Source organism: Bacillus rossius (genome assembly GCF_032445375.1).
Source record: "Bacillus rossius redtenbacheri isolate Brsri chromosome 4 unlocalized genomic scaffold, Brsri_v3 Brsri_v3_scf4_1, whole genome shotgun sequence".
Lineage (NCBI taxonomy): Eukaryota > Metazoa > Arthropoda > Insecta > Phasmatodea > Bacillidae > Bacillus > Bacillus rossius.
The window spans coordinates 27,200,487-27,227,387 of record NW_026962010.1 but is presented as its reverse complement, the minus strand read 5'-3'; the positions used below and the strand labels follow the sequence as shown (position 1 = coordinate 27,227,387).

The 26,901-nt window shown below is 35.9% G+C and overlaps 1 protein-coding gene across 6 annotated transcripts in view; it reads right to left on the bottom strand.

Moving 5' to 3' along the window:
* Positions 1-26,901, bottom strand: part of LOC134541497 (dnaJ homolog subfamily C member 17-like) — a 210,725-nt gene that overhangs the window by 42,655 nt on the left and 141,169 nt on the right. For 5 of the 6 annotated variants that reach the window (XM_063384987.1, XM_063384992.1, XM_063384991.1 and 2 more), the window contains one exon: positions 25,986-26,066. In XM_063384987.1, coding sequence (XP_063241057.1) covers positions 25,986-26,066 — 81 coding nt within the window. Of the gene's footprint in view, positions 1-25,983; positions 26,067-26,901 lie in introns of those variants that run through there. The other variant, XR_010076645.1, reaches the window with a different exon arrangement.

The following is a 26,901-nucleotide window of genomic DNA, read 5'->3' as shown; positions in this document are numbered from 1 at the left end:
ATTGATACCAGATGATTATGGCACGAATCTGATACTATGCATTTCTCGCAGGAGTGTGATCTTTAAAGAGCACTAGTCCTGTATAAAGTATGTATTGTTTTTGAATTTTTATTAACACTTCGAACAGTAGTAGTGTATGGTTATAAATGGTAAGTTCGAAACACTATAAAATGGAAAACAGATTATGTTGCCACAAAGCTGAGACTTTGCATTAATTGCAGGAGTGTGTTCTTTAAGGAGCACTAGTCCTGTATAACGTACGTAGAGTTATTGGCATTTTTTTAACACTTCGAACAATAAGTAGTGTATGGTTATAATGGTCAAGTTCGAAACACTATAAAATGGAAACCAGATGATGTTGCCACGAAGCTGATACTTTTCATTACTTGCTGGAGTTGTTCTTTAAGGAGCACTAGTCCTGTATAACGTACGTAGTAGTTTTGACATTTTTTTAATACTTTGTTTTTTTAGATGTGTGAGGTAATGAATCGTCATGTTAGAAACACTATATAATAAAAACTAGATGATGTTGAATTGAAGCTGAACTTTGATAATTACTCACAGGAGTGTGTTCTTTAAGGAGCACTAGTCCTGAATAAAGAACTTAGTGTTTTTGGCATTCGTTTAGCACTTCGAACTCTAAGATGTGTATGGTTATAAATGGTCAAGTACGAAAGACTATAAAATGGAAACCAGATGATGTTGTAACGTATATGATAGTTTGCATTACTCACAGGAGTGTTTTCTTTAAGGAGCAATAGTCTTGTATAACGTACGTAGTGTTTTTGACATTTATTAAACACTTCGTTCTCTTAGATGTGTGAGGTAATGAATCGTCATGTTAAAAACTCTATATAATTGAAACCAGATAATATAGTCATGAAGCAGATACTTTGCATTACTCGCAGGAGTGTGATCTTTAAAGATCACTAGTCCTGTATAACGTACGTAGTGTTTTTGCCATACGATTAGCACTTCGAACTCTGAGATGTGTATGGTTATAAATGGTCAAGTACGAAAGACTATAAAATGGAAACTAGATGATTTTGCCACGAAACTGATACCATGCGTTTCTTGCAGGAGTGTGTTCTTTAAAGAGCACTAGTCCTGTATAACGTACCTATTGTTTTTGAAATTTTTTTAACACCTCTAACAATGAGTAGTGTATTGTTATAAATGGTAAGTTCGAAACTCTATAAAATGGAAACCAGATGATGTTGTCACGAAGCTGATAGTTTGCATTACTCGCAGGAGTGTGATCTTTAAAGATCACTAGTCCTGTATAACGTACGTAGTGTTTTTGACATTTATTAAACACTTCCTTCTCTTAGATGTGTGAGGTAATGAATCGTCATGTTAGAAACACTATATAATTGAAACCAGATGATGTTGCCATAAAGCAGATACTTTGCATTACTCGCAGGAGTGTGTTCTTTAAGGAGCACTAGTCCTGTATAACGTACGTAGTGTTCTTTACATTTTTTTAACACTTCGTTCTCTTTGATGTGTAAGGTAATGAATCGTCATGTTAGAACCACTATATAATGGAAACCAGATGATGTTGCCATGAACCTGATACTTGGCGTTACTCGAGGAGTGTGTTCTTTAAGGAGCACTAGTCCTGTATAACGTACGTAGTGTTTTGTGACATTCGTTTAGCACTTCGAACTCTGAGATGTGTATGGTTATAAATGGTCAAGTACGAAAGACTATAAAATGGAAACTAGATGATTTTGCCACGAAACTGATACCATGCGTTTCTTGCAGGAGTGTGTTCTTTAAAGAGCACTAGTCCTGTATAACGTACCTATTGTTTTTGAAATTTTTTTAACACCTCGAACAATGAGTAGTGTATTGTTATAAATGGTAAGTTCGAAACACTATAAAATGGAAACCAGATGATGTTGTCACGAAGCTGATAGTTTGCATTACTCGCAGGAGTGTGATCTTTAAAGATCACTAGTCCTGTATAACGTACGTAGTGTTTTTGACATTTATTAAACACTTCCTTCTCTTAGATGTGTGAGGTAATGAATCGTCATGTTAGAAACACTATATAATTGAAACCAGATGATGTTGCCATAAAGCAGATACTTTGCATTACTCGCAGGAGTGTGTTCTTTAAGGAGCACTAGTCCTGTATAACGTACGTAGTGTTCTTTACATTTTTTTAACACTTCGTTCTCTTTGATGTGTGAGGTAATGAATCATCAGGTTAGAACCACTATATAATGGAAACCAGATGATGTTGCCATGAACCTGATACTTGGCGTTACTCGCAGGAGTGTGTTCTTTAAGGAGCACTAGTCCTGTATAACGTACGTAGTGTTTTGTGACATTCGTTTAGCACTTCGAACTCTGAGATGTGTATGGTTATAAATGGTCAAGTACGAAAGACTATAAAATGGAAACTAGATGATTTTGCCACGAAACTGATACCATGCGTTTCTTGCAGGAGTGTGTTCTTTAAAGAGCACTATTCCTGTATAACGTACCTATTGTTTTTGAAATTTTTTTAACACCTCGAACAATGAGTAGTGTATTGTTATAAATGGTAAGTTCGAAAACCTATAAAATGGAAACCAGATGATGTTGTCACGAAGCTGATAGTTTGCATTACTCGCAGGAGTGTGATCTTTAAAGATCACTAGTCCTGTATAACGTACGTAGTGTTTTTGACATTTATTAAACACTTCCTTCTCTTAGATGTGTGAGGTAATGAATCGTCATGTTAGAAACACTATATAATTGAAACCAGATGATGTTGCCATAAAGCAGATACTTTGCATTACTCGCAGGAGTGTGTTCTTTAAGGAGCACTAGTCCTGTATAACGTTCGTAGTGTTTTTGGCATTAATTTAACACTCGAACTCCGAGATGTGTATGGTTATAAATGGTCAAGTACGAAAGACTACAAAATGTAAACCAGATGATGTTGACACGAATCTGATACTTTGCATTACTCGTAGGAGTGTGATCTTTAAAGAGCACTAGTCCTGTATAACGTACGTAGTGTTTCTGACATTTTTAAAACACTTCGTTCTCTTAGATGTGTGAGGTAATGAATCGTCATGTTTGAAACACTATATAACTGAAACCAGATAATGTTGCCATAAAGCAGATACTTTGCATTACTCGCAGGAGTGTGTTCTTTAAGGAGCACTTGTCCTGTATAATGTACGTAGTGTTTTTGACAATTTTTTTAACACTTCGATCAATAAGTAGTGTATTGTAATAAATGGTAAGTTCGAAAGACTAAAAAATGGAAACCAGATGATGTTTCCACGAATCTGATACTTTGCATTATTCGCAGGAGTGTGTTCTTTAAAGAGCACTAGTCCTGTATAACGTATGTTTGTTTTTGACAATTTTTTTAACACTTGGATCAATAAGTAGTGTATTGTAATAAATGGTAAGTTCGAAAGACTAAAAAATGGAAACCAGATGATGTTTCCACGAATCTGATACTTTGCATTATTCGCAGGAGTGTGTTCTTTAAAGAGCACTAGTCGTGTATAACGTATGTTTGTTTTTGAATTTTTTTTAACACTCGAACTTTGAGTAGTGTATGGTTATAAATGGTCAAATTCGAAAATCTATAAAATGGAAACCAGATTATATTGCCACGAAGCTGATACTTTGCATTACTGGCATGAGTGTGTTCTTTAAGGAGCAGTAGTCCTGTATAACGTAAGTAGTGTTTTTGACATTTTTTTTTTACTTTGTTCTCTTAGATGTGTGAGGTAATGAATCGTCATGTTAGAAACACTATATAATGGAAACCAGATGATGTTGCTTGAAACTGAAATTTGCATTACTCGCAGGAGTGTGTTCTTTAAGGAGCACTAGTCCTGTATAACATACGTAGTGTTTTTGGCATTCGTTTAGCACTTCGAAATCTGAGATGTGTATGGTTATAAATGGTCAAGTACGAAAGACTATAAAATGGAAACCAGATGATGTTTCCACGAATCTGATACTTTGCATTATTCACAGGAGTGTGTTCTTTAAGGAGCACTAGTCCTGTATAACGTACATAGTGTTTTTGGCATTTTTTAGCACTTCGAACTATGAGATGTATATGGTTATAAATGGACATGTTCGAAACACTATAAAATGGAAACCAGATGATGTTGCCACGAAGCTAATACAATGCATTACTCGCATAAGTGTTTCGTTAAGGAGCACTAGTCCTGTATAACGTACGTAGAGTTATTGGCATTCGTTTAGCACTTCGAACTCTGAGATGTGTATGGTTATAAATGGTCGAGTACGAAAGACTATAAAAAGGAAACCAGATGAAATTTTCATGAATCTGGTTCTTTGCATTACTCCCAGGAGTGTGTTCTTTAAGGAGTAGTAAACCTGTATAACGTACGTAGTGTTTTTGGCATTCTTTAGCACTTCGAACTCTGAGATGTATATGGTTATAAATGGTAAGTACAAAACACTATAAAAAGGAAACCAGATGATGTTGCCACGAAGCTGATACTTTGCATTACTCGTTGGAGTGTGTTCTTTAAGGAGCACTAGTCCTGTATAACGTATGTAGAGTTTTTGATATTTTTTTAAAACTTCGAACAATGAGTAGTGCATGGTTATAAATGGTAAAGTTCGAAACACTATAAAATGTAAAATTGGTGATATTGCCACGAAGCTGATAGTTTTCATTACTCGCAGGAGTGTGTTCTTTAAGGATCACTAGTCCTGTATAACGTCCCTATTGTTTTTGAAATTTATTTAACATTTAGAACAATGAGTAGTGTATAACTGTAAATGGTCAAGTACGAAACACTATAAAATGGAAACCAGATAATGTTGCCACGAAGCTGATACATTGCATTACTCGCAGGTGTGTGTTCTGTAAGGAGCACTAGTCCTGTATAATGTACGTAGTGTTTTTGACATTTTTTTAACACTTCTTTCTCTTAGATGTGTGAGGAAATGAATCGTATGTTAGAAACACTATATAATTGAAACCAGATGATGTTGCCATGACGCAGATACTTTGCATTACTCGCAGGAGTGTGTTCTTTAAGGAGCATTAGTTCTGTATAACGTATGTAGTGTTTTTGGCATTCGTTTAGCACTTCGAACTCTGAGATATGTATGGTTATAAACGGTCAAGTACTAATAACTATAAAATTGATACCAGATGATTATGGCACGAATCTGATACTATGCATTTCTCGCAGGAGTGTGATCTTTAAAGAGCACTAGTCCTGTATAAAGTATGTATTGTTTTTGAATTTTTATTAACACTTCGAACAATGAGTAGTGTATGGTTATAAATGGTAAGTTCGAAACACTATAAAATGGAAACCAGATGATGTTGCCAAGAAGCTGATACTTTTCATTACTTGCTGGAGTTGTTCTTTAAGGAGCACTAGTCCTGTATAACGTACGTAGTAGTTTTGACATTTTTTTAATACTTTGTTTTTTTAGATGTGTGAGGTAATGAATCGTCATGTTAGAAACACTATATAATAAAAACTAGATGATGTTGAATTGAAGCTGAACTTTGATAATTACTCACAGGAGTGTGTTCTTTAAGGAGCACTAGTCCTGAATAAAGAACTTAGTGTTTTTGGCATTCGTTTAGCACTTCGAACTCTAAGATGTGTATGGTTATAAATGGTCAAGTACGAAAGACTATAAAATGGAAACCAGATGATGTTGTAACGTATATGATAGTTTGCATTACTCACAGGAGTGTTTTCTTTAAGGAGCAATAGTCTTGTATAACGTACGTAGTGTTTTTGACATTTATTAAACACTTCGTTCTCTTAGATGTGTGAGGTAATGAATCGTCATGTTAAAAACTCTATATAATTGAAACCAGATAATATAGTCATGAAGCAGATACTTTGCATTACTCGCAGGAGTGTGATCTTTAAAGATCACTAGTCCTGTATAACGTACGTAGTGTTTTTGCCATACGATTAGCACTTCGAACTCTGAGATGTGTATGGTTATAAATGGTCAAGTACGAAAGACTATAAAATGGAAACTAGATGATTTTGCCACGAAACTGATACCATGCGTTTCTTGCAGGAGTGTGTTCTTTAAAGAGCACTAGTCCTGTATAACGTACCTATTGTTTTTGAAATTTTTTTAACACCTCTAACAATGAGTAGTGTATTGTTATAAATGGTAAGTTCGAAACTCTATAAAATGGAAACCAGATGATGTTGTCACGAAGCTGATAGTTTGCATTACTCGCAGGAGTGTGATCTTTAAAGATCACTAGTCCTGTATAACGTACGTAGTGTTTTTGACATTTATTAAACACTTCCTTCTCTTAGATGTGTGAGGTAATGAATCGTCATGTTAGAAACACTATATAATTGAAACCAGATGATGTTGCCATAAAGCAGATACTTTGCATTACTCGCAGGAGTGTGTTCTTTAAGGAGCACTAGTCCTGTATAACGTACGTAGTGTTCTTTACATTTTTTTAACACTTCGTTCTCTTTGATGTGTGAGGTAATGAATCATCAGGTTAGAACCACTATATAATGGAAACCAGATGATGTTGCCATGAACCTGATACTTGGCGTTACTCGCAGGAGTGTGTTCTTTAAGGAGCACTAGTCCTGTATAACGTACGTAGTGTTTTGTGACATTCGTTTAGCACTTCGAACTCTGAGATGTGTATGGTTATAAATGGTCAAGTACGAAAGACTATAAAATGGAAACTAGATGATTTTGCCACGAAACTGATACCATGCGTTTCTTGCAGGAGTGTGTTCTTTAAAGAGCACTATTCCTGTATAACGTACCTATTGTTTTTGAAATTTTTTTAACACCTCGAACAATGAGTAGTGTATTGTTATAAATGGTAAGTTCGAAACACTATAAAATGGAAACCAGATGATGTTGTCACGAAGCTGATAGTTTGCATTACTCGCAGGAGTGTGATCTTTAAAGATCACTAGTCCTGTATAACGTACGTAGTGTTTTTGACATTTATTAAACACTTCCTTCTCTTAGATGTGTGAGGTAATGAATCGTCATGTTAGAAACACTATATAATTGAAACCAGATGATGTTGCCATAAAGCAGATACTTTGCATTACTCGCAGGAGTGTGTTCTTTAAGGAGCACTAGTCCTGTATAACGTTCGTAGTGTTTTTGGCATTAATTTAACACTCGAACTCCGAGATGTGTATGGTTATAAATGGTCAAGTACGAAAGACTACAAAATGTAAACCAGATGATGTTGACACGAATCTGATACTTTGCATTACTCGTAGGAGTGTGATCTTTAAAGAGCACTAGTCCTGTATAACGTACGTAGTGTTTCTGACATTTTTAAAACACTTCGTTCTCTTAGATGTGTGAGGTAATGAATCGTCATGTTTGAAACACTATATAACTGAAACCAGATAATGTTGCCATAAAGCAGATACTTTGCATTACTCGCAGGAGTGTGTTCTTTAAGGAGCACTTGTCCTGTATAATGTACGTAGTGTTTTTGGCATTCATTTAGCACTTTGAACTCTGAGATGCGTATGGTTATAAATGGTCAAGTACTAAAGACTATAAAATGGAAACTCAATGATGTTGCCACGAATCTGATAATTTGCATTACTCGCAGGAGTGTGTTCTTTAACGAGCACTTGTCCTTTATAATGTACGTAGTGTTTTTGACAATTTTTTTAACACTTCGATCAATAAGTAGTGTATTGTAATAAATGGTAAGTTTGAAAGACTAAAAAATGGAAACCAGATGATGTTTCCACGAATCTGATACTTTGCATTATTCGCAGGAGTGTGTTCTTTAAAGAGCACTAGTCGTGTATAACGTATGTTTGTTTTTGAATTTTTTTTAACACTCGAACTTTGAGTAGTGTATGGTTATAAATGGTCAAATTCGAAAATCTATAAAATGGAAACTAGATTATATTGCCACGAAGCTGATACTTTGCATTACTGGCATGAGTGTGTTCTTTAAGGAGCAGTAGTCCTGTATAACGTAAGTAGTGTTTTTGACATTTTTTTTTTACTTTGTTCTCTTAGATGTGTGAGGTAATGAATCGTCATGTTAGAAACACTATATAATGGAAACCAGATGATGTTGCCATGAAACTGAAATTTGCATTACTCGCAGGAGTGTGTTCTTTAAGGAGCACTAGTCCTGTATAACATACGTAGTGTTTTTGGCATTCGTTTAGCACTTCGAAATCTGAGATGTGTATGGTTATAAATGGTCAAGTACGAAAGACTATAAAATGGAAACCAGATGATGTTTCCACGAATCTGATACTTTGCATTATTCACAGGAGTGTGTTCTTTAAGGAGCACTAGTCCTGTATAACGTACATAGTGTTTTTGGCATTTTTTAGCACTTCGAACTATGAGATGTATATGGTTATAAATGGTCATGTTCGAAACACTATAAAATGGAAACCAGATGATGTTGCCACGAAGCTAATACAATGCATTACTCGCATAAGTGTTTCGTTAAGGAGCACTAGTCCTGTATAACGTACGTAGAGTTATTGGCATTCGTTTAGCACTTCGAACTCTGAGATGTGTATGGTTATAAATGGTCGAGTATGAAAGACTATAAAAAGGAAACCAGATGAAATTTTCACGAATCTGGTTCTTTGCATTACTCCCAGGAGTGTGTTCTTTAAGGAGTAGTAAACCTGTATAACGTACGTAGTGTTTTTGGCATTCTTTAGCACTTCGAACTCTGAGATGTATATGGTTATAAATGGTAAGTACAAAACACTATAAAAAGGAAACCAGATGATGTTGCCACGAAGCTGATACTTTGCATTACTCGTTGGAGTGTGTTCTTTAAGGAGCACTAGTCCTGTATAACGTATGTAGAGTTTTTGATATTTTTTTAAAACTTCGAACAATGAGTAGTGCATGGTTATAAATGGTAAAGTTCGAAACACTATAAAATGTAAAATTGGTGATATTGCCACGAAGCTGATAGTTTTCATTACTCGCAGGAGTGTGTTCTTTAAGGATCACTAGTCCTGTATAATGTCCCTATTGTTTTTGAAATTTATTTAACATTTAGAACAATGAGTAGTGTATAACTGTAAATGGTCAAGTACGAAACACTATAAAATGGAAACCAGATAATGTTGCCACGAAGCTGATACATTGCATTACTCGCAGGTGTGTGTTCTGTAAGGAGCACTAGTCCTGTATAATGTACGTAGTGTTTTTGACATTTTTTTAACACTTCTTTCTCTTAGATGTGTGAGGAAATGAATCGTATGTTAGAAACACTATATAATTGAAACCAGATGATGTTGCCATGACGCAGATACTTTGCATTACTCGCAGGAGTGTGTTCTTTAAGGAGCATTAGTTCTGTATAACGTATGTAGTGTTTTTGGCATTCGTTTAGCACTTCGAACTCTGAGATATGTATGGTTATAAACGGTCAAGTACTAATAACTATAAAATTGATACCAGATGATTATGGCACGAATCTGATACTATGCATTTCTCGCAGGAGTGTGATCTTTAAAGAGCACTAGTCCTGTATAAAGTATGTATTGTTTTTGAATTTTTATTAACACTTCGAACAATGAGTAGTGTATGGTTATAAATGGTAAGTTCGAAACACTATAAAATGGAAAACAGATTATGTTGCCACAAAGCTGAGACTTTGCATTAATTGCAGGAGTGTGTTCTTTAAGGAGCACTAGTCCTGTATAACGTACGTAGAGTTATTGGCATTTTTTTAACACTTCGAACAATAAGTAGTGTATGGTTATAAATGGTCAAGTTCGAAACACTATAAAATGGAAACCAGATGATGTTGCCACGAAGCTGATACTTTTCATTACTTGCTGGAGTTGTTCTTTAAGGAGCACTAGTCCTGTATAACGTACGTAGTAGTTTTGACATTTTTTTAATACTTTGTTTTTTTAGATGTGTGAGGTAATGAATCGTCATGTTAGAAACACTATATAATAAAAACTAGATGATGTTGAATTGAAGCTGAACTTTGATAATTACTCACAGGAGTGTGTTCTTTAAGGAGCACTAGTCCTGAATAAAGAACTTAGTGTTTTTGGCATTCGTTTAGCACTTCGAACTCTAAGATGTGTATGGTTATAAATGGTCAAGTACGAAAGACTATAAAATGGAAACCAGATGATGTTGTAACGTATATGATAGTTTGCATTACTCACAGGAGTGTTTTCTTTAAGGAGCAATAGTCTTGTATAACGTACGTAGTGTTTTTGACATTTATTAAACACTTCGTTCTCTTAGATGTGTGAGGTAATGAATCGTCATGTTAAAAACTCTATATAATTGAAACCAGATCATATAGTCATGAAGCAGATACTTTGCATTACTCGCAGGAGTGTGATCTTTAAAGATCACTAGTCCTGTATAACGTAAGTAGTGTTTTTGCCATACGATTAGCACTTCGAACTCTGAGATGTGTATGGTTATAAATGGTCAAGTACGAAAGACTATAAAATGGAAACTAGATGATTTTGCCACGAAACTGATACCATGCGTTTCTTGCAGGAGTGTGTTCTTTAAAGAGCACTAGTCCTGTATAACGTACCTATTGTTTTTGAAATTTTTTTAACACCTCTAACAATGAGTAGTGTATTGTTATAAATGGTAAGTTCGAAACTCTATAAAATGGAAACCAGATGATGTTGTCACGAAGCTGATAGTTTGCATTACTCGCAGGAGTGTGATCTTTAAAGATCACTAGTCCTGTATAACGTACGTAGTGTTTTTGACATTTATTAAACACTTCCTTCTCTAAGATGTGTGAGGTAATGAATCGTCATGTTAGAAACACTATATAATTGAAACCAGATGATGTTGCCATAAAGCAGATACTTTGCATTACTCGCAGGAGTGTGTTCTTTAAGGAGCACTAGTCCTGTATAACGTACGTAGTGTTCTTTACATTTTTTTAACACTTCGTTCTCTTTGATGTGTAAGGTAATGAATCGTCATGTTAGAACCACTATATAATGGAAACCAGATGATGTTGCCATGAACCTGATACTTGGCGTTACTCGAGGAGTGTGTTCTTTAAGGAGCACTAGTCCTGTATAACGTACGTAGTGTTTTGTGACATTCGTTTAGCACTTCGAACTCTGAGATGTGTATGGTTATAAATGGTCAAGTACGAAAGACTATAAAATGGAAACTAGATGATTTTGCCACGAAACTGATACCATGCGTTTCTTGCAGGAGTGTGTTCTTTAAAGAGCACTAGTCCTGTATAACGTATCTATTGTTTTTGAAATTTTTTTAACACCTCGAACAATGAGTAGTGTATTGTTATAAATGGTAAGTTCGAAACACTATAAAATGGAAACCAGATGATGTTGTCAAGAAGCTGATAGTTTGCATTACTCGCAGGAGTGTGATCTTTAAAGATCACTAGTCCTGTATAACGTACGTAGTGTTTTTGACATTTATTAAACACTTCCTTCTCTTAGATGTGTGAGGTAATGAATCGTCATGTTAGAAACACTATATAATTGAAACCAGATGATGTTGCCATAAAGCAGATACTTTGCATTACTCGCAGGAGTGTGTTCTTTAAGGAGCACTAGTCCTGTATAACGTACGTAGTGTTCTTTACATTTTTTTAACACTTCGTTCTCTTTGATGTGTGAGGTAATGAATCATCAGGTTAGAACCACTATATAATGGAAACCAGATGATGTTGCCATGAACCTGATACTTGGCGTTACTCGCAGGAGTGTGTTCTTTAAGGAGCACTAGTCCTGTATAACGTACGTAGTGTTTTGTGACATTCGTTTAGCACTTCGAACTCTGAGATGTGTATGGTTATAAATGGTCAAGTACGAAAGACTATAAAATGGAAACTAGATGATTTTGCCACGAAACTGATACCATGCGTTTCTTGCAGGAGTGTGTTCTTTAAAGAGCACTATTCCTGTATAACGTACCTATTGTTTTTGAAATTTTTTTAACACCTCGAACAATGAGTAGTGTATTGTTATAAATGGTAATTTCGAAACACTATAAAATGGAAACCAGATGATGTTGTCACGAAGCTGATAGTTTGCATTACTCGCAGGAGTGTGATCTTTAAAGATCACTAGTCCTGTATAACGTACGTAGTGTTTTTGACATTTATTAAACACTTCCTTCTCTTAGATGTGTGAGGTAATGAATCGTCATGTTAGAAACACTATATAATTGAAACCAGATGATGTTGCCATAAAGCAGATACTTTGCATTACTCGCAGGAGTGTGTTCTTTAAGGAGCACTAGTCCTGTATAACGTTCGTAGTGTTTTTGGCATTAATTTAACACTCGAACTCCGAGATGTGTATGGTTATAAATGGTCAAGTACGAAAGACTACAAAATGTAAACCAGATGATGTTGACACGAATCTGATACTTTGCATTACTCGTAGGAGTGTGATCTTTAAAGAGCACTAGTCCTGTATAACGTACGTAGTGTTTCTGACATTTTTAAAACACTTCGTTCTCTTAGATGTGTGAGGTAATGAATCGTCATGTTTGAAACACTATATAACTGAAACCAGATAATGTTGCCATAAAGCAGATACTTTGCATTACTCGCAGGAGTGTGTTCTTTAAGGAGCACTTGTCCTGTATAATGTACGTAGTGTTTTTGGCATTCATTTAGCACTTTGAACTCTGAGATGCGTATGGTTATAAATGGTCAAGTACTAAAGACTATAAAATGGAAACTCAATGATGTTGCCACGAATCTGTTAATTTGCATTACTCGCAGGAGTGTGTTCTTTAACGAGCACTTGTCCTTTATAATGTACGTAGTGTTTTTGACAATTTTTTTAACACTTCGATCAATAAGTAGTGTATTGTAATAAATGGTAAGTTCGAAAGACTAAAAAATGGAAACCAGATGATGTTTCCACGAATCTGATACTTTGCATTATTCGCAGGAGTGTGTTCTTTAAAGAGCACTAGTCCTGTATAACGTATGTTTGTTTTTGACAATTTTTTTAACACTTCGATCAATAAGTAGTGTATTGTAATAAATGGTAAGTTCGAAAGACTAAAAAATGGAAACCAGATGATGTTTCCACGAATCTGATACTTTGCATTATTCGTAGGAGTGTGTTCTTTAAAGAGCACTAGTCGTGTATAACGTATGTTTGTTTTTGAATTTTTTTTAACACTCGAACTTTGAGTAGTGTATGGTTATAAATGGTCAAATTCGAAAATCTATAAAATGGAAACCAGATTATATTGCCACGAAGCTGATACTTTGCATTACTGGCATGAGTGTGTTCTTTAAGGAGCAGTAGTCCTGTATAACGTAAGTAGTGTTTTTGACATTTTTTTTTTACTTTGTTCTCTTAGATGTGTGAGGTAATGAATCGTCATGTTAGAAACACTATATAATGGAAACCAGATGATGTTGCCATGAAACTGAAATTTGCATTACTCGCAGGAGTGTGTTCTTTAAGGAGCACTAGTCCTGTATAACATACGTAGTGTTTTTGGCATTCGTTTAGCACTTCGAAATCTGAGATGTGTATGGTTATACATGGTCAAGTACGAAAGACTATAAAATGGAAACCAGATGATGTTTCCACGAATCTGATACTTTGCATTATTCACAGGAGTGTGTTCTTTAAGGAGCACTAGTCCTGTATAACGTACATAGTGTTTTTGGCATTTTTTAGCACTTCGAACTATGAGATGTATATGGTTATAAATGGTCATGTTCGAAACACTATAAAAGGACACCAGATGATGTTGCCACGAAGCTGATACTTTGCGTTACTTGCATGAGTGTGTTCTTTAAGGAGCACTAGTTCTGTATAACGTACGTAGTGTTTTTGAAATTTTTTTAACACTTTGTCCTCTTATTAGGGTTAGGTAATGAATCGTCATGTTAGAAACACTATATAATGGAAACCAGATGATGTTGCCATGAAGCTGAACTTTGCATTACGCGGAGGAGTGTGTTCTTTAAGGAGCACTAGTCCTGTATAACGTACGTAGTGTTTTTGGCATTCGTTTAGCACTTCGAACTCTGAGATGTGTATGGTTATAAATGGTCAAGTACGAAAGACTATAAAATGGAAACCAGATGATGTTGACACGAATCTGATAGTTTTCATTACTCGCAGGAGTGTATTCTTTAAGGTGCACTAGTCCTGTATAACGTACGTAGTGTTTACATTTCTTTAACACTTCGTTCTGTTAGATGTATGGGGTAATGAATCGTCATGTTAGAAACACTATATAATTGAAACCAGATGATGTTGACATGAAGCAGATACTATGCATTACTCGCAGGATTGTGTTCTATAAGGGGCACTAGTCCTGTATAACGAACGTAGTGTTTTTTACATTTTTTTAACACTTCGTTCTCTTAGATGGGTGAGGTAATGAATCGTCATGTTAGAAACACTATATAATGGAAACCAGATGATTTAGCCACAAATCTGATACCATGCATTTCTCGCAGGAGTGTGTTCTTTAAAGAGCATTAGTCCTGTATAACGTACGTTTTGTTTTTGAGAATTTTTTTAACATTTCGAACAATGAGTAGAGAATGGTTATAAATGGTCAAGTACGAAACACTATAAAATGGAAACCCGATGATGTTGCCATAAAGCTGATACTTTGCATTACTCGCAGGAGTGTGTTCTTTAAGGAGCACTAGTCCTGTAAAACGTAGGTAGAGTTTTTGACATTTTTTTAAAACTTTGTTCTCTTAGATGGGTGAGGTAATGAATCGTCATGTTAGAAACACTATTTAATGGAAAGCAGATGATTTTGCCACGAATCTGATACCATGCATTTCTCGCAGGAGTGTGTTCTTTAAGAGCACTAGTCCTGTATAACGTATGCATTTTTTTTTATTTTTTTTAACACTTCGATCAATTAGTAGTGTATTGTTATAAATGGTAAGTTCGAAACACATTAAAATGGAAACCAGGTGATGTTGCCATGAACCTGTGACTTTGCATTACCTGCAGCAGTCTGTTCTTTAAGGAGCACTAGTCCTGTATGACGTACCTATTGTTTTTGAAATTTTTTTAACATTACGAACAATGAGTAGTGTATGGTTATAAATGGTCAAGTACGAAACACTACAAAATGGAAACCAGATAATGTTGCTACAAAGCTGATACTTTGCATTACTCGCAGGAGTGTGTACTGTAAGGAGCACTAGTCCTGTATAACGTACATAGTGTTTTTTACATGTTTTTAACACTTTGTTCTCTTTGATGTGTGAGGTAATAAATTGTCATGTTAAAAACACTATAAAATGGAAACCAGATGATGTTGCCATAAAGTTGATACTTTGCATTACTGGCAGGAGTGTGTTCTTTAAGGAGCACTAGTCCTGTATAACGTACGTAGTGTTTTTTACATTTTTTTAACACTTCGTTCTCTTATTAGGGTGAGGTAATGAATCGTCATGTTAGAAACACTAAATAATGAAATCCAGATGATGTCGCCACGAAGCTGATACTTCGCATTACTCGGAGGAATGTGTTCTTTAAGGAGCACTAGTCCGGTATAACGTATGTACCTAGTGTTCATGACATTTTTTTAACACTTCGAACATTGAGATGTGTATGGTATTATATGTTTAAGTTCGAAACATTATAAAATGGAAACCAGATGATGTTGCCACGAAACTGATATTTGCATTACTCGCAGGAGTGTGTTCTTTAAGGAGCACTAGTCCTGTATAACATACGTACTGATTTTTACATTTTTTTAACACTTCGTTCTCTTAGATGTGTAAGGTAGTGAATCGTCATGTTAGATACACTATAAAATGGAAACCAGATGATGTTGCCATGAAACTGATACTATGCATTACTCGCAGAAGTGTGTTCTTTAAGGAGCACTAGTCCTGTATAATGTACGTAGTGTTTTTGACATTTTTTTAACACTTCTTTCTCTTAGATGTGTGAGGAAATGAATCGTATGTTAGAAACACTATATAATTGAAACCAGATAATGTTGCCATGACGCAGATACTTTGCATTACTCGCAGGAGTGTGTTCTTTAAGGAGCATTAGTTCTGTATAACGTATGTAGTGTTTTTGGCATTCGTTTAGCACTTCGAACTCTGAGATGTGTATGGTTATAAACGGTCAAGTACGAATAACTATAAAATTGATACCAGATGATTATGGCACGAATCTGATACTATGCATTTCTCGCAGGAATGTGATCTTTAAAGAGCACTAGTCCTGTATAAAGTATGTATTGTTTTTGAATTTTTTTTAACACTTCGAACAATGAGTAGTGTATGGTTATAAATGGTAAGTTCGAAACACTATAAAATGGAAACCAGATGATGTTGCTACGAAGCTGAGACTTTGCATTACTCGCAGGAGTGTGTTCTTTAAGGAGCACTAGTCCTGTATAACGTACGTAGTGTTTTTGACATTTTTTTAACACTTCGAACAATAAGTAGTGTTTGGTTATAAATGGTCATGTTCGAAAAACTATAAAATGGAAACCAGATGATGTTGCCACGAAGCTGATAAATTGCATTACTCGCAGGAGTGTTTTCTTTAAGGAGCACTAGTCCTGTATAACTTACGTAGTGTTTTTGACATATTTTTAACACTTCGTTCTCTTAGATGTGTGAGGAAATGAATCGTCATGTTAGAAACAGTTCTGGCTATTGTATAGGGGAGAGGGGGGTACATGTGGACAGATTTGACTCAATAATAATATGGCAATAAGCAAATTTTTTCTACTATTAATTAAATAATGCATTAGTTGCAGTGGACAGTACTGTAAGTGTGTTAACTTGGCCTCACCTACTCAGATTACACTTATAATTACATACTTTGTTACTGAGAATTTATTTTGTCAAACTGAGTGTTTTGTCCACATGTACCCCATGCTGGGGATCTTGTGGACAAATGTGGCAGTTGTGGACGCTGATTTGAGTGACTGACCACTTGCAATAAAATTACACTTTGGCATGGAATTTATTAACTAAGTATTATTAGATTTTTAATTTAGCAAAAATATAAATTAAAATTGTATAATAATATTATATTTGCATATTGAGTTCAAGTTAATTCCATTTATGCCTACAGTCTTAACTACAACTGCACTAATAAACAAAATAATAATCATGCACATCAAAATAATATGATAAGGAAATAGTAATCTACAATTCAAAATGGTTTTTCATTGCTATTCTTAACCCAAGTTGTAGCTCTCAGTGTCAATTGAAAAAGTTAGAAAGCCACTTGCTCGCATTGTGCCACCAATTAAACCCATTCTTGGTTTTGGCAATTTCATGACAACGTCCTTTATAAGCACTTCACTTTTGTCAACTTCATTTGGGAAAACAAATTTTCCATCACTTTTCCGTTTTAAAAAGTTAATTTCAAAACTATTCTCATCTATTTTCTCGTCAACTTGACCAACATAATGTTTAACCATTTTTTTAGACTGAAATATTACTATAACATAGTCATTCACTTTAATTTCACCCGAACATCCAGCTGAATCCATAACGTCATTGTCAATTTCATTTTCGCTGGTGCTGTCAAATGTTGTGGTATCAGAGTCAGTAGAGTCATTTTCATTTGATTTAAGTTTTGATCTAAGTAGGCCTACACTGCTAGGAAAATTAGTTTTGATGGTTTGATTATTTTTACTGCATCTTTTCTTAGTAGTTCTTGACTTGCCCTTGTCTTTTTCCTGTAGGCGTAGGAATTCTTCTTCAAGTCTAATTTTTTCCGGCGTATCAGTCAATACTGTAGATTTTCTTTTTCTCTTACAATTTTTTGGTTTTTGTCTGTCTGCCTTTGGGAATGGTCTTACCATTTCTGGTGACAATGTTTGTACAGACCTTCTAGTTCCGCTGTTCAGTTGAGATAAAGTAGACCTACAGTTCTCGTTTGATGCTGTTGAAACAGAATCAGAAACATTATAGCACTGATTTGAAGTGGATGGATGAATAGCTTTCACGAAGCCCGGATTATTGTCTGGATGAGAAGAACAAGTCGCTGTGCTTGACTCAATTGAAGTAGGATCTGGAGAAAATCTCATACTTGACGTGGACGACTGAATGTCCGACTCAATTGAAGCAAGATCAAGCCTACTTGAAGGCCCAGGAATGGTTGATTTTTCTAAATTACCATCAGTAGAAATACTAACCATGTGTATCTCGGTAACATTAGAAGGCATGAAATCTTCGTCAGTAAAAACATCCCTATTCAGAGGAAAAATTCCTGACTTCTCAAAACCAGCACAAATGTTATTTTGTGAGAATGATTCAATGAAGGGTTTTGCACTCAAATAACCAATGTTGTAAATTGTAATCGGCTTTCCGGGATTAGAAGCCATCCAGGAATTGAATGCAGTCTTGCACCTAGACTTAATAGGACCAAAAACTGCTATATCAAGGGGCTGGATTCGGTGGGTGCAATGTGGAGGGAATGTTAATAGAACTATTCCATTCTCTCTACAGAATACAACTAAATCAAGACTTGTGTGAGAGTCATGATTGTCAAGAAGAACCAGAATTGGATTTTCTTTGGAAGCTGCAGTGACCTCTTGAATGTGTTTCATAACCTGCAGAAAACCGTCTCTTGTCATCCATCCATTTTGGATTGCCAAGCCGATGCTACCTGGAGGAGATCCTGTGAGGAATGCTTCCTTGAAACGAACTCTAGGAAATATGTACACTGGAGGGAAAGCTTCGCCTGCCGCTGAAACTATTCCCACAAAAGTAACTTGCTCACCCCTCTCACCAGACACTGTTTGGCCCACTTGCTTGCAGCCAGTTGGAGCAACCACTTTAGGAGCTGGTAAGACAGTGCTGATTCCACTTTCATCAACATTGATGATCCTGCTGCTACTAAATTTGTGTTTGTATAACACCTTATCTAAATTGTCAAAAAATGAACTAATATTATATTGATTAAAACTGATATTTCTGCCAATACTGGTCGACTCTGGTTTACGAAGAGATAAAGCAGGATGACGTTTCATAAATGACTTCATCCAGTCAGTCCCGGCCATTTTCTGTGTTGTCCAGTTGCTCGGTAGAGGACGACATAGCTAACAGCATAAGAATATGCAAATTCTCTAATTTGAAGATATGTGAGCCCAAACTGCATTTTAGACGACTGAATAAGGTACTCTTCTAACATAGCTTCCTCTTCTTTTGTAAATATTTGCCTGCTCGTGTATTTTGAATTATAGGGTTGTATTTTTTCTTTATTTTTATGTGAAGTAGTTCCTGGTACACTTACACAAATTTCACTGTTTTCACTACTTGCTTTCATTTTTGACATTCTTTTGTGTAGCATTGATTTTGTTAGATCATACTTTGCAGCTGCTGATCGGATAGAAGCACCACCTAATATTTCTTTAATTGCTTTTGATATGTTATCTTCAGGAATTTCTGCACGGCTGGTTTTTCGTTTATATGTTCGTACCATTTTTATTCACTGAAAAGAAATATAAAAATTAATATAATAATCATGTGGGCAGTCCCCACTCCTCCTTCTATGTATATTCTTTTATTTATTTTCTGAGCTCGTAACTTAACCTTATACTTCAGCTTACAGAATTAATACTTGAGTATGGTGGGTGATACCACAGGGGTGAAGAAAATGTTTAATCTGTGGTGTTGATGACTCGTTGACATATTTAAAACTAATTTGTACTAAAACCCTTGAACACTAAATACATTAAAATAAATGAGCCAACAACAAATGACTCCTGTTGCTGATAAACTGTAAATGATATGGTCAGTATGCTATGGAACCCTAGACTATAGTATACTGGTAGGAATGCAGTTAGAAAAAGAAATAACAAGATAATTATGATGAGAGAAACAAAAATATTTAATGGTGGAAAATTTATTAGTTAAAATTAAGAGCCGTCTGGATGAAAATATAGTTTTGAAGGTGGAAATGGTAGATATATAAAATGACTATAAACAGGAGGCAAAACACAGCAAACACTTTCACTAACAACAAAACACTGACACACAGAACCAAACAATTATTACTGAAAACCTTCAAAATCTTATTTAAACCGTATTAAGATTAATAAACATGAAAATCTTACATTAAGTTTACAATTCTCTTTGGTGTATGACGTAGTTGAGGATTAGTAGAAAATTTATTATACTTTACAGGCTTTATTTCTGAGCAAAAAAAAAATATATATATATATTATAATTATTTTGAATATTTAAAATTTACATGTGATCAATCCCTTCTGGAGTCTAATTGCAGCTAAACTCATTGGGAGATACGGAGGCACAGATAAATTACAAATGTTTGTAGATACTTTAATACAGTTTAAATTCAAAGAGATAGTTATAACGAAAACAGAAAATAATAGTTACTTAAGGCACACGGCATTACTCAGTAGAAGCAATTGTTAATCGATCTGAAGGACCACTGAGTGTTCGGAAAACGTACTTCTCTTTAAAAACAGCCAAAAATATTTGATCTTCGTTCCAAATAATGTTTAAGGTTACAAAGTTTACGTGACGGTACAGTTCAACAATTAACGCGGGCGTAAAATCACTTTTGCTATAAGCCCCTTGCTTAGTACAATGGCGAAGCTATTTGCTTATGGCGTACCTTTACTAGTGAAACTTAAGTCAATTTTCATCTAAAATAATTTCCTTAGTTCCAGAACAACTTTACTCACTGTCGATGTCTGGGTCGAGATGCACAATTTTACATTACACCATATAAGCAACAATAACAAGAAAACCATATTTTATAGATTGTAAATCACCAAGGCGTTAGGCCTCAGCCTATACGTGGTAACGCCAGAAAAAAACTTCTTTCTTAATTTCTAATCTACTTCCTGTTCCGGTGCTGCCGAATCCCGTGAAGACCCTGTCTGGGAGATCCAGAGCAGCATCTCATGGCCTTCGGTCACAACAATAGTGTTAAATCACAGGTAAGTAATATCTCGAAAAACAATAAAATTCCAAATTAAAAAAAAAATGTGAACAGGATGAAACATACATGAAAAATCAGTAGGACTTTCAACAATACATAGGAAAAATAAGTTCATAATAATAGTGTTCAAAATATTATAAGTTCTTGTTTTCAGGTTAGACCTATAGTGTTTTTCAAGTTGAGGTAAATCAACAATAGCGTGCTCGTAAAAATACATTGACACGAGAGAAGGTTAATTCAAACAATAGGAAAGTATATAAATAATACTGAAAATAAATTTAAATAAGAATTAAATGTCTGTACGGACACTTTGTGGTAGTACACATGCACATCAAAATAATATGATAAGGACATAGTAATCTACCATTCAAAGTGGTTTTCATAAGGCTACATAACCTAAAAATGGAAAATTTATAGGATGGGGCACATGTGGACAGTGTCCACATGTCCACATGTCCACATGTGCCCCCTGTGCACTGTACACATGTGCCCCAGCACCACTTTAAACAAACATGAAAATAAAAAGTGCATTTAGATTATGATCTGAATTTCATTGTTTATTTTAACAGTTAGATAAAATTACACTCTTTCATCAGGCAAATAATTGTAAATATATAAATGCATACAATATTTGTATTTTCCCAAGATATAAAGTTCTGAAAACTTACCTTTCATGAGTAAATCTGATTATTCAGCAATAGAAAACAAACAACAGATCTCAACAGGTTGAAATTTCATGTAAACATAGTGTGCAGTAGTGCCAACTGTGAATAGAAGCCACAGTAACATTTAATAAAAATAAAGGCGGGAAATCTGAACTGTCCACAACTACCCCATGTCCACATGTGCCCCCCTCTCCCCTACCGTGGGGAAAAAAAGTAGTTTATGTACAAACCATGCTGAAATCTTCTGAATCATAATTTTTAAAATCTTACGTTGACGTCTAGATTCACGTAACATAGACGTATTCGTATGCTAGAGATGCAAAACGTCTCACACCGATGATGATTGTTTTTGTTGCCATGTTTTAATATTAAATTTGTTGCAGTGAAGCCAACAATTACGTATTTTACCGTTGTATACTTTCAAAATATATTTTTTTTTGTTTTATTGTCTTTATAAATCACGACTTTACTAATTCCTTGCTCTACTTTAACAGTTAACAGAAAAGCGTTTTCGCGTGGTTAACATTTCACGGCGTACTCCAGATGCAGCTGACAGTGGCCGCAGTGACTGAGACTGCTTCACCTGTCAACTGTTGCATCAAACAATAAACATTACTTGTTTACAGAGGACACTGTAATCTTTTACAGTTTATCTTGTCATGGCGATTGTTTAAGTATTTAATTAACTGTGTTACACAATATGGAAATTCATTACGGGTGCTTCAAAACCACCAGAAAAGAAAAGAAAAACGGACGAGGACAAGTCAGAATATAATGTTAAATATCACAAAATCGCCCCGTCCCGTACCTTTTTAACGTCTTGGTGTTCCGAGTTTCTTTGGCTTCGTTACGACACAGAAACCAAACAAATGTTTTGCAAAGTCTGCGAAACGCATTCAAAATCATCTGGATCAGTTTTTGTTACGGGCTGCTCAAGTTTTCGCAAGGAAAACCTAACGTCGCATGCTACAAGCAGTGCCCACAACAAGTCTCAAGATATGGAAGACGCAATACTGACAAAACCTGGACAATCCAAAGCAGAGATGACCTTACAAAGTATTCAAAAGGATGTTTTCACTAAACTGGAAATACTGTTTCGTACGTCTCATGCCCTGGCTAAACCTTTCACAGACTTTGTTTGGCAGTGTATACTTGACACAAAGAAAGGCCTGGATGTTGGTAATACTTACCGCACTGACAAGAAGTACAAAGAATTTCTGGGTTCCATTGCAGAAATAGAACGCCAGGAATTGGAAAATAACTTAAGAAGTGCACCATATATTTCAGTAATGTGTGATGAGTCTACAGACAGTGCTGTACAAGAACAGGTCATTGTTTATGTAAGGTTTGCTGTTAAAGGGGTAATACATTGTAAGTTTGTAGGTGTTAAACATGTAGAAAGGCCTAATGCAGCCCTGATTTATGACTGCATATTGTGTGTTTTAAATGAGTATTGTGGGTTCACCATTTCAGATTTAAAGCTGCATTTGGTAGGCTTTGCAAGTGATGGTGCAGCAGTGATTCGAGGATTGCATAATGGAGTTAGTACCAAATTGAAGCAATCAATTCAGCCCAATGTGGTTGCCATACATTGTCTAGCACACCGTCTTGAACTCGCATTGAAGGCTGCACTTTCTGAAACACCATTGAATCTCAAAGTGGAAAATTTCTTGAAGAAATTATATGCATTCTTCCACCACAGTCCAGTGCACCGAGCGATCTTGACAAAATATTGTGAAACTCTGAGAATCAAGTTCTGCGTACCTACCAGAGTTGGAGGCACTCATTGGGTTTCTCACACCAAACGAGCCTTGACAAATATGCTCAAGATTGTTCCTGCACTTATCCTCACTGCAGAAAATTTACGCCAGGAATCAACGTGTAATGCATCAACTGCTGGTTCATGCAAATTTATTGAAGATGCACTGAACAGTTTGGAATTTTTTCAGTATATTCACTTCTTTTGCGATGTAACCTCCATTTTGAGTTACTTTTCACAACTTTTGCAACATCCTTATTTGACTGTAGCAGAAACACAAAAGTCACTGTGTGATACTATCACCATGTTGCAGAAGCTATGTGACAAAGATGGCTTTCATCTCCGTGCATGCAACAAATTAATTGAAGATGAAGTTAAGCAGTTGAAAGGAGCTCCTATGCAGACACCCACGAAAACAGCTGTTTTAAATGCAATTGTTGAAAATTTAGAATCTCGCCTTGGAGATAAAAAAACTGGACTCTGAGAATTACTGACAGCTACAAATTTGTGTAGTTTTAAAACGTGGCCTACAAGCATTCAGCCAGAGTTTGGTGACACTTGCATCGTTAGGTTGATACACTTTTTTTCTCCCTCCCTTGTGAATAATGGAGTAAAGTGTGAAATGATTGAGTTGGAATGGACAAGTCTAAAGACCACAGTTTACCAGCTGTATAATCCAGTAACCAAAGCAAATTGGAGTGATATCAATCTCAAATACCACACTGAGTATGAAAATGTACTCTCTCTCATTGATCTTGTGCTATCCCTGCCAGCTCACACTGCAGATTGTGAGCGAGGGTTCTCGCTCATGAAGTCTATAAAGACAGACTGGCGAAACTGTCTAAATGATGATACACTGTCTGCCCTCATGCGTGTTCAAATACAGTCACCTTCTGAAAGTGAGTTTGATCCAGCACCAGCAATAAATCTCTGGTATCATAATGTTCAGAGAAAACGTCGACCCTTTCAGCCTCCTTATCGAAGATGTTCAAGACAGAATCAGCCAAGTAATTTGTGCAGTGACTCAGACAGTGACTCGTCTGAAAATGATGATTAAATAAGGATGTTAAGTGTGTGATAAAAATAGGTGCAAAATATAGCAAAAATCCTTTTTTCTCACTTTTTCAGTGACTTTGAAATTTTTTTTATTTGGGTAAAACAGCGGAGAGGCAAATTGGATGGTGGACAGGCAAATTTTCGATTACACCTGTCCGTTGGGCAGGTTAAAATATTCCTTAAAATCTAGCCCTGATTAAAACATATTTTATCAGGAGGAATATAACAAAAAAAATTGTGAATTTTAGGACTTTTCCGCTTCGTAAAAACGTATGAAACGGGAAATTAATGATTTTATAAGTGTATGTTCCGGGAAAGAAAACCTTTGTAAATATAGTACTTTCGGCAGGACCAAAATTAATTGACGTATGACACAGGAAAATGAATGAAACGGGAACGTATCATCGAGGTTCTACTGTATATCCAGTCACTCACAGCCTCGTTCGTGCTCCCAGGTCAGCAGCAATCATCTTAGAGCACAAAACTTTTCATCCATTGTCACAACAGTTTTCTTTCTTTCCTCCGCCATTTTAGCAAAAATCAATGATAAAGAATATCAACAATAAAAAATATCAACTATGAAATATGTACAGTTATACCAGTTAATAATAGCTATAACAGCAGCAAACACTTCTGACATACAGTTCAGAAACTCACTTGCAAAACAAAATGACACTTTAAAACAAAAACAAAGACTGAGGGTAGCAAGCAGATGGCAGCCGAGGTTGAGAATAAAGGAAGGAGTTTCCGGGAAAGAGGCATTGACCAAGTCAAGGCCGCAACCCCGCTCAGAATAGACTAGGCGCGCAAACAACATTCCAGCTGCACCTTTCACTTTTTCATCCCTCTCATCTGGCACACTACCTCGCACACAAATTTCACAAACCAAAATTGAGACATTAGCTTGGAGATATGTCCAGATATGGGAGGATCCGGACATCACAGGTCCGGATGTGACAGGTTAAACTGTATTTTATTTTAATGGTACTTCCAAACATAAATTTTCCCTAAAAAAAACACAAACAATACATCTTTAAATAGCATCCCTACAGATGAGAACTAAAGGTTTTATGTATAGAGCATCACCATGTGAAGATCTAAAGTCACCTCAGCTGGCAATCACACCCGTACATCATGGTGTGTGCGTAATCTGGCCACTCAACCTTCGCAACCTCAAAACTTTAACTCGGAATAATAAACGGAAATCCTTCAGATAAACTCCTTACCAGATTATAACTATTTTTTAACTAATTTTTATTGCTATATATAACATTTAAGTGCATTATTGGCTCAACAACAATATGAAAAAGTAGTAAGGTTAAAATATTCATGATGTCACTACTGAAGAGCAAGATGTTTCGACACATTTTGTTGCTATTATTACTTTTAGTGTAAAAAATACTAAAAATGTATGGCTTAAAAAGTAATAAAATAAAAATGAATTAAATAAATTTATCTGAAGAAAGATTTAAAGGAATGTTATCTGTGACAGCTTTCCTGTAGCTTTCCAAAACTGATACTCAAATCTGTGTAAACTACATGTGCACCAACAGCACAACGGCAGTTAGAACAGACGGAGCCACTGACCGCAGCCTGCATGGTGCTGTACTCCACCAGCGCACTGCCCTTCTTCTTCGCAGACAGGATCAGCGCCGTCACCTCGCCGTGCTGGAACACAGCGGTCTCACCTCCGTCACCACACACAGCTCTGCACTTGACATGCTTCAATACTGCTACCACATTCAGTTCCTTTCACACGTTAACAAAAGCCAGTTTAGGATATAACTAAATAGATAATGGGATAAAACAGCTATGAGATTTATTTGTAATAGGAACAGATAAATGTACAGAAAAAACACCTACCAATGCAGTAGCAATTAAATTAATTCTGCATGTAAATCATATACCATATTTACTCGTGTAAAGGCCCCGCCCATGTATAAGCCCCCCTCCTTGTTTTGTAAAAATTTTTGAGAAAAAATTTAAAAACGTGTTTTTCTGGGTTTATCTGAGGGCAGGGCAGCTTGGCATGCATCAAACAGCAAGCCATGTATTGTGAGCGGCAGTGATACAGAGACTGGTATTATAGTTTGTCCGTTCTCAGTAGGACCTTTGAATATATATATTGTATAGAAGTCGCGAACGGATAGGATTTACTCTACGTTTTTCAGTAGCGTAAAATGAGCAGCTTGGGAACTTCACCGCTGCAGTGCGCTGCCGTAACGTCTTGTATCGTCTTAGGTTGTTATTTGCACGTTAGAGCGCAGCACTGTCGACCACTGTCTTTCCCCCGCACCCCCCCATCCTAGCGTCAGCGACAAAACCGGTTTGTTCATTCCCCTGATCCCCTCCTTTCCGGCTGCCTTACAAACATTTGCAGGTTTCTACCCCGCACGCTGTACGAAAATAACATACCATTATAAAGTATTTGAAAACACACCGACGGGACGGTCACTCCACGCGCCAAGCTTTGACCATCGAGATAAAATTCTAGGGTGCTAGG